This window comes from Zootoca vivipara, chromosome 6, assembly GCF_965207765.1.
Source record: "Zootoca vivipara chromosome 6, rZooViv2.hap1.1, whole genome shotgun sequence".
Classification (NCBI taxonomy): Eukaryota; Metazoa; Chordata; class Lepidosauria; order Squamata; family Lacertidae; genus Zootoca; species Zootoca vivipara.
This window is the reverse complement of record NC_142589.1, coordinates 87,771,639-87,784,690: the sequence shown is the minus strand read 5'-3', so window position 1 is coordinate 87,784,690 and position 13,052 is coordinate 87,771,639. Positions and strand designations below refer to the sequence as shown.

The 13,052-nt window shown below is 49.6% G+C and overlaps 1 protein-coding gene across 5 annotated transcripts in view; it reads right to left on the bottom strand.

Annotated features, from left to right (window-relative positions):
- PTPRS (protein tyrosine phosphatase receptor type S) overlaps positions 1 to 13,052 on the bottom strand; it is a 282,909-nt gene that overhangs the window by 85,463 nt on the left and 184,394 nt on the right. For all 5 annotated transcript variants that reach the window (XM_088672957.1, XM_060275383.2, XM_035118880.3 and 2 more), the window contains 4 exons: positions 10,072 to 10,341; positions 5,294 to 5,875; positions 4,796 to 4,932; positions 2,864 to 3,005 (listed from right to left, as the gene is read on the bottom strand). In XM_088672957.1, coding sequence (XP_088529083.1) covers positions 2,864 to 3,005; positions 4,796 to 4,932; positions 5,294 to 5,875; positions 10,072 to 10,341 — 1,131 coding nt within the window. The remainder of the gene's footprint in view (positions 1 to 2,863; positions 3,006 to 4,795; positions 4,933 to 5,293; positions 5,876 to 10,071; positions 10,342 to 13,052) is intronic.

The following is a 13,052-nucleotide window of genomic DNA, read 5'->3' as shown; positions in this document are numbered from 1 at the left end:
TGTTATCTCTTTCTGTCAAGGTCATGCTGACTATAAAAGTGAGGCCAGAAGGTTTCACTTTCTCTTTCTATCTCTCTTCCTTCTGGTGTGGTGTTCTGTATAGAGCAGGCATGGCCAAACTTGGCCCTCCAGCTGTTTTGGGGACTACAATTCCCATCATCCCTGACCACTTGTCCTGTTGGCTAGGGATGATGGGAATTGTAGCCCCAAAACAGCTGGAGGGCCAAGTTTGGCCATGCCTGGTATACAGTGTCAAGATTTAGACTTACAGCGGTACCTCGCAAGACGAATGCCCTGCAAGACGAATTTTTCACAAGACGAATGCGTCTTGCGATCTGATGGTGACTCGCAAGACGAATTCATTTTGCGAAAAATTCGTCTTGCGAATCGCGGTTTCCCATAGGAATGCATTGAAATTTAATTAATGCGTTCCTATGGGAAAAAAAGAAATTTCAATGCATTCCTATGGGAAACCATGATTCGCAAGACGAATTTTTCGCAAAATGAGGCACCACTGTATTGTAAGTTTAAGTTAAGTCTGCTGCAACTGGATTTCTTATGCACAGTGCCAATCCTGAATGTGTTGGATTTGTGACCATTATGCTCATTTGCCTTTAGTAAAGCTCTGCCGGATGAAATATTAATTGCCTCTCGTCTATTTTTTTGGGAATCCTGCAATATGTTTACATTGTTACTCTGCTAACTATACATTGGAATCTGCTCTGGATCGATACTGAGCAGAATTCAATGGCAGTAATACCCTGCTACCACACTTTTGGGTTGTTAGAAGCATTAACAAAGGTTAAAAATGGGGGAGGTCAGGAGGAAAGAGAAACCCCTGCTTCACGCCCAAACACAAAACGAGCTGGATTTCCACTCAAAAGAGCACAGAGATAATTTTGCATCCTCCACAGGCATAACCCATGCGAGAACAGCACCTATGATTCCGGTTTCACGTTGTGCAGAAGCCACGGTGCACGAGGGCAAGGGTAGAGTCGAGGTGTGGAGGGAAGGGAGGAAACAGAAATGAACAGTCGTCCAAATCAAGCCAAGGAAGAGACAACTGAGCCATCAGGAAGCGTGGGGAGAAAAATCGACTCTACAAGGCTGTTGGGAGGAGGCAGAGTTACCTAGTTGTGACATAAGGCAGGATTCCTTGAGAGGAGGAGAACCCTCTGTTAATGACTGCTTTCCGCTCCGACCCAAAGGAACCCCACGCCGTTCACGGCTACTCTGAAGCCCTGGCCAAGTTTTTGTGGGTTGTTTTTTTTTAAAAAAAACAAACAAACAAACAGTGAAGATAAGAGAAGACAGGGAGACACAGAGGACAGCCTGCCACAGCCAATCATGCGGTTGGAAAAAGAGAAAATAAAAAGTGAGAGGGAGAGAGAGAGAAAGAAAGAAAGAAAGGAGGGTTTGTGTGTGTGTTATGTTTGTGCCTGTGTGTGTGTGTGAAAACCACCTCGTCCGTTGTTGTTGTTTCTTAAAAAATAATAAAAGCAAAGATCCGTGAAAAGCCCGGCTTGCGGTACTGCCAGCCAGGGATCGTAGCCATCCCCGGTGGTGGTGGGGAAGAAGTGGGTGGAGGGGAGGGGGGAAACAACAGCAAAGGGAGACAATCCATTAAACTAAAACCACCACCAGATTGTATCCTGGTGTCACCATTAATCCCCAGTGCCCTCCGCCGCTCAGGGGTTAGGGTGGCCGAAAGGCTGCCTTTGTCCTAAAGGCTAGAAAGCATCATGGATCATGGGCAAGGCATCGGGCCGGTGGGGCAGGGGAGTTAGAGAAAGGAGCGCTGGCTCCCAGCCGCTTCCTTTCCCCTTCATCAGTGCTCTGTTGCTTCCTTCTGCACCGCAAGCCCCGTGTGGCTGCCAATTTGCTCCTCCCAGAGGCTGCGTTCCCCGAGGGCCAACCCCCCACATGGCGTTCGAGCTTTGGCACAGCGCAAAAGCCACTCCCAGAGCTGCAGCTGAACAGAGGTTTTGCGCTCAGTTTCCGTATAACCGGCGAACTTTTATTCTCCTTTCCTGCTCTTCGTCCTGCTCCGGGCGGCTTTTACGCTGTGTGAGAGCTCGAGATACGAACTTGGCAGCTAGGCGGAAACCACGGAAATGGGACAAACAGCTATGGGAATGCAGCCCAAGAGGGGGGTGGGGGTCGGCCTGCTCCACACCTGGAGGGCACCGGGTTGGTAAAAGCGCAGGTGTGGGGACATTCTCGCCAAGCAGGCACAAGGCACCCAATATGGGACAACAGCAACTCTCACACCCAACCCCTCTTGGGCCACTAAGAGGCCACACATCCATTCACCCCAAGCCACCCACCCTGCCCATCAGCTACAGGTGGCCCTCTTGCCACTTAAAAGTTTGGCAATGAACTGGAATTCTAAAGGAAGCAGGCCGCTGACTTCCGGTTTGGGGACAAACAGAAGAAGTGCAATATTCCCTTGGTGCAGAGAGGGGGGGGGGGAGAGACAGGTATCACCACTTCCTTCAAGAGGCACCTGCGCCCTCTGCAAACGAGGGTTTAAATGCAGACATCTGTGTGGACAGAGGGACCAGGACGGGCTGTCCATCTGTCTCCAACCACCTGCATGCCCTTCCACACAACACGCATGATCACGAGCTGGTTTGGACCGAACGGAGCCCAGAGAGCAAAACGGACCCTCGGATTAAGTGACAGGGGATGAGACCAGGCGAAAGGACCGAATCGAGGTGCGCAGCTTCCCTGCGCCCGCCCTCTGGCGCGCGCACACACCCCCCGCTCACCATCCCGTGACTACCATCCACACCTCCTCCTCCCAGACAAGGGATTCCCTCCCCCGGCGGAGAATTTTGGGGAAAGGAAAACAGACACCTACTAGCCTGCAGGGTTCGCTCCCTGACCTCCGGGGTTTCGGCCCCAATGCCCAAGGCCGAGCGAGCAGCCAGTTTGAAGACATACTCTGTGTTGGGCTTCAGGTCTCTCACAGTGAACGAGGTCACGGGGTCAAAGGTCCTCGTCTGCAGAAGGGTGGGAGCGGGGAAACGGGGAGACAAACCAAAGTGCAAAAAGTGTGAACAGGCCCAAGAGGCACACCCCTTTCCCTGCAACAAATGCTCGGTTCTCGCGAATGCGTCGTTTATGTTGCTCCCGAACTACAGCTCCCATGAGCCTCAGCAGCATGGAATGGGGTCAACCTTGGAAAGGGGGTCAGCTCTCCTTCCGCCGAGGTTTTTAAGCAGAGGTTCGGTGGCCACCTGCCTGGGATTCTTTAGCTGTGACTGCTGCATTGCCAGGGGTTGGACTAGATGACCCTCGGGGGTCCCCCTTCAAACCATACAATGAAATGATTTCATGAGAAGCATGGCCGATGGTGATGGGAGTTGCAATTCAGCAGCATCTGGAGCAGCAAAGGTCCCCCACACCTGATTTACTAGCCGGGGGGTGGTCTGAGGGGAAAATACACTTAAAAACAACAACTATATTAAACATTTTGAAGATACAAATGAAACAAACAGGATAGATGCAAGGAGGCAGCTTAGGACAGCTCGATAACTACACACACAGATTATCTTAATACCCCCTTTCTCTTTTACAGGTTTTTGAGATGGAGTGATTCATATATTATGGGCTTTTTGAGTTATTAGTTTTTATCGGATTTACACCCCACCTTTCTCTCTAAGGAGCTCAAAGCAGCATTTACGTGGTTACCCCCTGGTCTTCATTTAATCCCCACAGCAACAACCCTGCGAGGTAGGTCAGGCTGAGAGTTGTGATTGACCCAAGGTCAATCTGAGTGGAGATTCGAACCCTGCTCTCCCAGGCCCTAGCCCAGTGCTCTAACCACTACACCTCTCCGTGTGGGTGGGGAGCAGGCACCATCTGTTTACACCAGCAGAGCAAATCCATGCTTTCCACGGATTCCCAAATGCCCTTTATCTTCTGCATGTGCTCATTTCTCCAAAAGAGCACTTTGCCAAACTTTTTGATGCCGCCGGTCGATATTTACACTCTTCCAGTTATGAGCTGCAACTGCTCAGGTAGCCGAGAGTAAACGACTCGGCCGTCTTTATGATTAAGATCTGGATTTCTATACAAAAACCATTTTCAGCAGAACCGATGTTGTGGAGGGGGGTGCATTTTATTTTATTTGCTTGGCATTACTTACATTCAAGGGCATTTCCTGGTTAGGTAAAACAACGTCAATAATTTTATTATTAGCTCCCTGCCCATCTAAATGGGTTGCCCCAGCCACTCTGGGCAGCTTCCAACAGGTACTGTATAAAAGCATAATAAAACATCAACACATTACAAACTTCCTTAAAAAGGACTGGAGGGGGAGCCCACAGTGGCTCAGAGAGGGGCATGGCCTGGTCCGGGTACCAAAGGCCAAACAGAGACTCCCCTGCCGGAATTAAGTTTCCTCGCTATTACTCTGGGCAGCCCCTGAATTAAACACGATAAAACGCAATCAATAAACAACTTAAAAACTATCGACGCGGAAGCGGCGCCAGCACAACGTTTAGTGCAAGCCGGCACAAAGCTATATGAAGCAGGATGAAATCAATATAGAAAATAGCTCTGAGACCCAGGAAGTGGGGCTCAGGAAGTGTGATTGTTCCTAAGAAATAAAAAGAATGTCTTTTTGTTTTGGAAAAGGGCTTTGGGGGGGGATGGGGAGTTCTGCTCTTTGCCCTGAATAGGTCCTAACACAAGTGCCAGGCGAGTCTCTCTGGAGACAGCATTCCGTCACCAGGGGAGCCACCACAAAGAAGCCCCCGTGAAGAAAAAAAAAAAAGCAGACGCTTACCTCGGGTTTTGCCTGCGTGGCGTCTTTGAAAACCAGCTCATACTTCAATATGATGTCCTGGCGGGGAGGACTCCAGGTCAGCAAAATGCTGCTGTCGCTCTTGGCTTCTGCCCGGAAGTTCATGGGTTGCCCGGGAACTGACGAAAGCAGGAAAAACAAAAAGACCCTGACGTTGTTGTAGGTAAGAATGTAAGATGAGACCTGCTGGATCAGAGCCCAGCACCCTGCTTTCACGCAGGAAGGAAGGGGGGAGAGATTGGACAAACAAGAAAGCATTTTTCCCCCTCCTTGCTTGTTTTTTTTGCAAGCTGTTTTCCTGTGTGTGTCCCCCACCTCCCCATCATTTAGAGGTCAAGATCACATTAGAAATTTATGTATAGGAACCAACATTGACTCGCCGTGCGAACGCTCGCCTAGCAAATGATTTCCTGAGAACGTGCTGCATTTGGATGATGGGACCCGCGTCGTAGTCACAACGCTGGCTCAGCGAGGACTCACCTCCTTGCTTGGTTTTGACTTGGATCGGGTCCGAGAGCGGCCCGTCTCCCACGGAAGTGAAAGCCAGGACCCGAACGGTGTAGGTTTCCATCTCCAGGAGACTGCTGACGGTGGTCAACAGGCTGTCGTCCACGTTGTGCTTCTGCCAGTTGCTGACCGGCTGGTCTGGCTCCATGGTGTAGTAGACCCTGTAGCCGCGGATCTGACCGTTCGGCTCCACGGGCTCCTCCCATTGGATGATCATGGTCGAGGCACTCAGCATCCGGCCCTGGACGTTGCGGGGGGCGCTGGCCGGCGCCTGCTCCCCTGTCCGCATCACCACGGGGTCGCTGGGAGGCCCCTGCCCGATGGTGTTGACAGCCGACACCCAGATCTCATACTCTGAGTTGGGGCTGAGCCCCCCGATGCTGTAGCGGGTGGTGGTGATGTCTTCCTTGATCTGGTAGGGCCCGTCCTGGCTCTTCGACTTGTACTCGATCACGTAGTAGGACACGGGGTCGGGGTTCCCCGAGTCCCACGTGATGGTAATGCTTGTGGCGGTCGTCTCTGTCACGATGGGGGTCCCGGGAGCCTTGGGGAGCGCTGAGAAAAAAAACCGGGAGAGGAAAAACTCACGGGAAAGGCAAACCAAATGCAAACAGCAGGCCGCCATATGCTAAACGCTGCACCTAATTGGCGCGTTAGGGCATCGGGAGCCGGCAGCGCAGGTCTAGAGACGGCGCGGCTGTTTGGAGAAATGTTCCCAGCCTTGTTAGGCACAGTTTATTATCCTCCTTAAACGGCTCCATCAAAAGGGAAAGTGCTCGGCTCAGCATCTGGAATCATTAACGTGAGCTCTGAGCTAAAAAAAACCACAACAACCCACCAACCAACAGCTTTGCTTGTGAGTGTGTGTCTAAAAGGAGACACGGTTTCCGAAGCAGCCAGGTGGGAGCCGAGCGCCTTGGGCATGGCCGCCATTTTGGAACACATCTTGGAAAGGGCAAAATATCCACCGTTCTTGGGAGCATGCAGGGAAGTGGGAAGGGATAGGAATCACTCCCCTTCTTTTAGAACAGGCACCCCCAAACTGCGGCCCTCCAGGTGTTTTGGCCTACAACTCCCATGATCCCTAGCTAACAGGACCAGTGGTCAGGGATGATGGGAATTGTAGTCCAAAACATCTGGAGGGCCGAAGTTTGGGGATGCCTATTTCAGAACATAATAATGTCAAAAGATAATGAAGATCTGAAGGAGGAGGATCTCCTCCTCCCCCTTTAAAAAATGTTTCATTGGGTTTTATAGACAAGAATCATCGGAATAATGAACCATACAAATAAATAGACCAGGTCTTCTCGTGGCATTTGCATATCATGAAAACAGCGCAATAAATTTGCATGTGTCTGTGGTGGTCAATGTATTTAGGTTCTTGGTTTGTGAATTGGTTTAAAACAGGGGTCAGCAAACTTTTTCAGCAGGGGGCCAGTGCACTGTCCCTCAGACCTTGTGGGGGGCCGGACTATATTGGGGGGGGGAATGAACAAATTCCTGTGCCCCACAAATAACCCAGAGATGCATTTTAAATAAAAGGACACATTCTACTCATGTAGTCCGCGGGCCAGATTTAGAAGGTGATTGGGCCGGATCCGGCCCCCAGGCTTTAGTTTGCCTACCCATGGTTTAAACAAAAACAGAAGGGAAACCGGATCAAGCAGAATGAACAGATAACATTCGGCAAACTTCCAATCGGGATCCATTGTGGCCGACCTTAGATTAAATATGAGTAACTGTCATTTTCCCTCTTACGTTATTATTGAAACAACATAAAGTGTATACATTGGTGCCTCGCTTAACGAATGCCCTGCTTAACGAAATTTCCACTTAACGAAAAGATTTTTCGAGCGGAGGTTGCCTCGCTAGACGAATTCGTTTTATGAAAAATTCGTCTAGCGAATCGCGGTTTCCCATAGGAATGCATCAATTAATGCGTTCCTATGGGCAAAAAAAAAACATTTTTTTTAATGCATTCCTATGGGATTCGCTAGACGAATTTTTCGTTATAAGAAAAGACCCGTGGAACGAATTAAATTCGTCTAGCGAGGCACCACTGTATTGGTAAACGTGGGGGGGGGAGCGTTCAAAATGAAGATAGCAATTTATGTTTAATTTTAAATTTAGATTAACCAGACTGAGCCAAATGCTGATGTGTGAGGGGGGGGGGCGATGTTCATTTTCTGGAATACTGGCATATGTTGTGCTAAACAACACTGGGGTAAAGCAATCTTTCTTAATCTGTTCACGTAGTTTATTTGTTAATCTTTCTTTTTTTGCAGCAAGAATGGTGACAGCTAAATACTGGGGTCGGGCAGGGAGTTAAATTCATGAGCAGTGTTTGGCAAGGAACCGCATTGGAAAGATGGGTCTCGTAAACCTCAAGCAACTTGTTCTTATTTTTTTTTTCATTTCTTGCATCTGCATCCCACCTTTTCCTCCAAGGAGCTCAAGGCAGAGGTTATGCTCCTGATCACCCTCACTTAATCCCCACACAACAACCCTGTGAGGTAGGTTAGGCTGCGAGGCAGTGACTGGCCACCCCACGAGCTTCATGGCCAAGTGAGGATTTGAACCCGGGTCTCCCAGGTCCTAGTCTGACAAGCTAACCACTACGTCACACAGGTTCTCAATTAATGAAAGAATAAAGCAAGATGGAACAGCGTTGTTTTTTTTCTGGCAGGCTGGTCTTTGCTTATTTTATTTTATCAATAGCCAGGAATCTGGTAGATTAGTCACAACCACATAGAAAAATGGTTTGGTCTTTTGAAAGGCTAATTGAAGGTGGTTAGCCAAATTAAGAGAGAGAGAGAGAGAAACACAAAATGTGGATTCGAAGAATAGCATCGTTTGTTTTGATAATTGGCCGTAGAAAACAAACGAATGCCGCAAAGGAAGAAGTATTGCGTATTACTGTAGACTGAATATTCTGCTAAATGGAAGCTTCTCAAATCTACTTGTAGAATAACGCTGAGAGTTTTGAAGAAATGTAATACGAATCCTGAAATCATGAAGTTGAAAAGGACCCTAAGGGTCATCCAGTCCAACCCCCTGAAACCCAGGAATCTCTACTGGATCCTACATGAGAGACGGGCACCCCAACCTCAGCTTAAAAAGCTCTAAGGAAGGAGAGTCCACTACCTCTCATGGGAGCCCGTTCCACTCTCAAACTACTGTTCATGCGGGAAGGGGGCAATTTACTGTATATTCTGGCGTATAAGACGACTGGGTGTATAAGACGACCCCCAACTTTTCCAGTTAAAATATAGAGTCTGGGATATACTCGCCATATAAGAAATACAACCCGGCGTATAAGACGACCCCCAACTTTTGAGAAGATTTTCCTTGGTTAAAAAGTAGTCTTATACGCAGGAATATACAGTATGTTTATAGTTATACCCTGTTCAATATTATTTCTGCAATGCAGTTTGTTACTGGGCGGCTGGGGCAGGGGAGAGAACACAGAAAGCCCCCTCTATACTGAGTCTGACCACTGGCCCACGGAGTCCAGAGTTTCTGCTGACCGACAATGTTTCCCTTTAGTGTCCTTCCCAGTCTCTGCTACTTGAGCCTATTAACTGGAGATGGCAAGGTTTGAACTCGGGACTTTCAGGTTCAACTCCTTCCAAGAGCCCCTTTAACCCCCCCACTCCATTAGAGAACGAGTATCTGATACCCCCTTTGCCCCTTTCAAAACCACTCTTCATTCCTCAACAACTGCTTGGGCTTAACTTGTTCTCTACAACAGAATAATCCTGAACACAACCCAAAACCAAGTGCGTATCCTCTATCCCCCAGTCGTTCCTCATTTCCCAGCTCCCTCTTATCCCTGTGCCAAGTTGTCAACTGTAATCTCCTCGGGGGCAGAGGTCTGCCTTTTTTGGGGGGGGGCTGTCGTCGCTCTGCAAAAATGCCACATGCTTTATTAATAAAAAACGAACAGAAGTGTAAGTAAACTGTCACACATCGTACAACGCTGGCAAAAAGACACGAGGAGGCTCATGCACAATTCACAGGAAACTCGTGCACACTTAAGAACGGATGCATGGAGTACCCAAGGTGTGTTTTGGCCACATCTAGAGTTTCCCGAAAAGCCCAGGGCTTTCATTCTCATGCAGCAGCCTCTAGTTAAGAGCGCTCTCGGGCGATTTGGAATACATGCGGAAGCTGACCTGACAGGTGGTTAGCAGCGATGTCACGCACAGATGCATTTCTGAACGCTTCATTCATGCTTTCTCTACGCATGCGAGCAAAGGGGTTGGGGGTGTCGTACCAGCCGACCGAGCCCGGGAGCCCCACTCCAGGCCCCAGACGAAGCAAGTCCAGGTCCAGCTCTCCAGATCAGCCAAGGAACAAGCAAGGAGGAGCAACGGACAGAGAGATGGGCGATGCAGAAAAAGCAGGCAGGTGTGCAAACGCGAGGGAAGGCACAAGCCGGGAAGCCAAAACAGGCAGGCGGCTTAAGCAACAGTCCTTCCACCTGGGAGGCAAACGGAGGCAAGGGATAGAGAATGACGATGACCTCCAGATCTTGCTGGGCTCCCACTCCCATCAACCTTCACATTGGGGGCTGATGGGAGTAGGAGTCCGGCAGTGTGTGGAAGGGCACCGCTTTCCCTGCGAATCAGACTGGACCCTTGGCCATGTGAGAGCAGAGAGGGCTGTGAAGAACCCCCCCCCCCAGGAAGACTCGAGCAGAGCCCCCATCATGCCAAGCGCCCGACGGCAGGAAAACTAGCCCTGCTTACATTTCACGGTGATCTGTGCCACAGCTTCGATGACGCCCAGGCTAGACATGGCCACACAGGTATAGTTGGCCGAGTCCTTCACGTCGGTCAGTTCCAGGACGTTCCGGCCCACAGGCATGTCGTCCTCCGGTGTCAAGTCTTCCGCCCCCTGCATCCACTTGACGTAGGGCATAGGGGAGCCCACCGCCACGCAGGTGATGTTGACGTTGCCCCCGGGCATGATCTCGTGGCTGGAGGGGGGGATGGAGAAGCGAGGGGCCACGCGACGCACTGCGGACAAAAGGCACAGAGGTAACAAAAACAAAAGCAAAATAAAAAAGGAGAAAAAAAGAAAAAGGAAAGAGAGAGAGAGAGGGGGGATAAAAAGAAAAAGAAAAGAAAGATAAGGGGGAAAGAAGAGCAGAAGAGATTTTAAATACAGATGGGGCTTCAGCTGTTATCATTTTGTTGTCGTTCCTTCATTTAAAGGGGGGGGGAACAAAAAGAAGAAGCTGAAATTAAAAATCATCAGAATACCGAGAAATGATAATCAATCAATAAAGGAAAAAACCAAACGAACAGAACTTCAAAAATAATTTTACTTTCACAAACGATATGTAGAATATAGACATAAAAGCGGTATTTCATAGCAACAGGAGTCCATTGATCGATTTTAAGACCCATCACAGCACAAATAAATACACAAAAATTTATTAGCAATTTCTCATCTTTAAGAGAGCAAAAGAAGTTGGGCGTGGCACTTCCGGACTGTGGGGCCCCTCTCCCGACATATGTTGGGGCGGGCTGGTGGGCTATCCTTCTACTCCCCTTCCCCAACACTTTCGGCAAGGCCCCTTTCCGGCGGAGGCGAAGGGAAGAGGACCTTCCCTCAAATCGGAAACCAGGTTTTCAAAGCCAACCCTTGCAAAGCTAAATTGGCCCCCTCCAGAGACCAACACCCCTCGAAACAAAACAGTGGGCGGGGGAAGCAAGGCTGGAGAAAGAGAGGGAGGGAAAAAAGGGGAACACCAATTTTCAATTGAGAAGGCCTGGCATCAGAAGGGAGGCAGAGTCTGGTGCATCTTTCGCACACAGAACCACACGCGGCCACAACGATCTTGAGAGGGTAGCCTGACCACCCACGTCGCCTTTCCAAAAGGGAAGGAAGGCCCACCTACCCATGAGGATAGGGGTTGCAGAAAGTGCTGCTTTTCTAGAAAAAAAAGGTCCTAGAACTCCCCACGAACGCCTCCCTTGTTCTCTTACAATGGCGCCATAACTGAGCTTTGGCGAGTCCCTGTTTGCGGAGCCTGCGACCCTCCAGATCCCACCGTCCCTGTTTGCTGATGGGAAATGGACTCCAACAACATCTCTGGCGTGGGGGCACAGCTTACCCCTCCCTGATCGAAGAAGAAGCATTTCCTGCTCTCAGGAGGGAACGCTTCTCCTCAATGGAGACCTTCTTCCATCTCTTGCGTGGAAGAGAGACGCTGCTTCTCAGGTCAATATATCTTCGAGATATTGCTGGACTACAATGCCCATCATCCTCGGCCAGGCATGTCCAAAGTCCATTTCGGGGGCCTAATCCAGTTTAATCGGGCTCTGTGGCAGTTTCATTCCTAGGGTAAAATCCTAAAAAAAAAACCTCAACAACTCAAGCAAATTCCACTGCCGAACAGCTCTTACTGTTAGGAAGAACTTCCTGACAGTAAGAGCTGTTCGGCAGTGGAATTTGCTACCAAGGAGTGTGGTGGAGTCTCCTTCTTTGGAGGTCTTTAAGCAGAGGCTTGACAGGCATATGTCAAGCATGCTTTGATGGTGTTTCCTGCTTGGCAGGGGGTTGGACTGGATGGCCCTTGTGGTCTCTTCCAACTCTAGGATTCTATGATTCTATTCTATGATTCTAACTTCAATCCTAAAAAAATAGCTCAAGAACTGCAATCCTAAAAAAAAAGTCAACAACTTTGGTTGGCCCTTGGGTCGGCCCTCATGGCCCTTCACTTCATCAAAACTGGCCCTCTTTGAAAAAAGTTTGGACACCACTGTACCTTGGCCATTGGCCATGCCGGCGGCAAGGGCTGGTGGGACTTGGGAGTCCGGCAAATTGGGGGGGGGCAGCTTCCCCATCCTAGCATCTGGTGCAGATGTTGGGTACAGTGAACACCTGCATGGGCTCAAAGCCTTGGTCCTTTCTTGAAATGCACACAGCTCCTAAGGGAGCCTGGAGGGACAGAGCGGTTCTCGCCACAGCCCCCCAAAACTTAAGGCAGGTTAAAAAAAAGGTGGGATTGGCAGCTGGGTGGGAGGGAGGGGGGGCTTGTTCCCTGGAGGTGGCCAAAATCTAGCTGCAAACCAGAAGCGGGGAGTTCACAAGGGTGCCCCCTCTGGGTGGTGGTGGTGAGGGGGTCCCTCCTCTCCTTTCCTCACCCCACCCCACCCCCCTGCCTCCATGAAGCGGCCCAGAGGAGTGCACGGCGAGAGGGGACGTGGCGGCGAGGCGAGAGCCAGCGATGGGGAAAAGATGAGAAACTCTAATGAAATTTTTGTGGTTTTCGGGCAGTGAAACCCTAACGAAGCCTCTTTGAAAGATCTGACATGATTCCATCAATAGATGCAGCTCTCAGAATCACAAACATCATGCAAAAGAGAAGAATGGAGAGAAGAGAACAAGAGAGGAGGAGGAGGAGAAAGAGAGAGAGACAGACAGAGACAGGGAGGAGGAAAGGAGATGGAGAGCATTGGAACTCGCAAATGCCCACATGGGTAAGGAAAATAGAAAAAGAGACCAGGAGAGAGAGAGAGAGAGAGAGAGAGAGAGAGAGAGAGAGAGAGAGAGAGAGAGAAGGGTTAAGGGTCGGGGGGGCGAAACCCACTTTTTAAAAATGCTGCATACTCATTTTCTTTACTTTTTCTTGCCGATGTGAACCAATGCGCAGTAGGTTTTAACATTGGCACATCGCAGCCCTGGCATAATAATAATAATAATAATAATAATAATAATA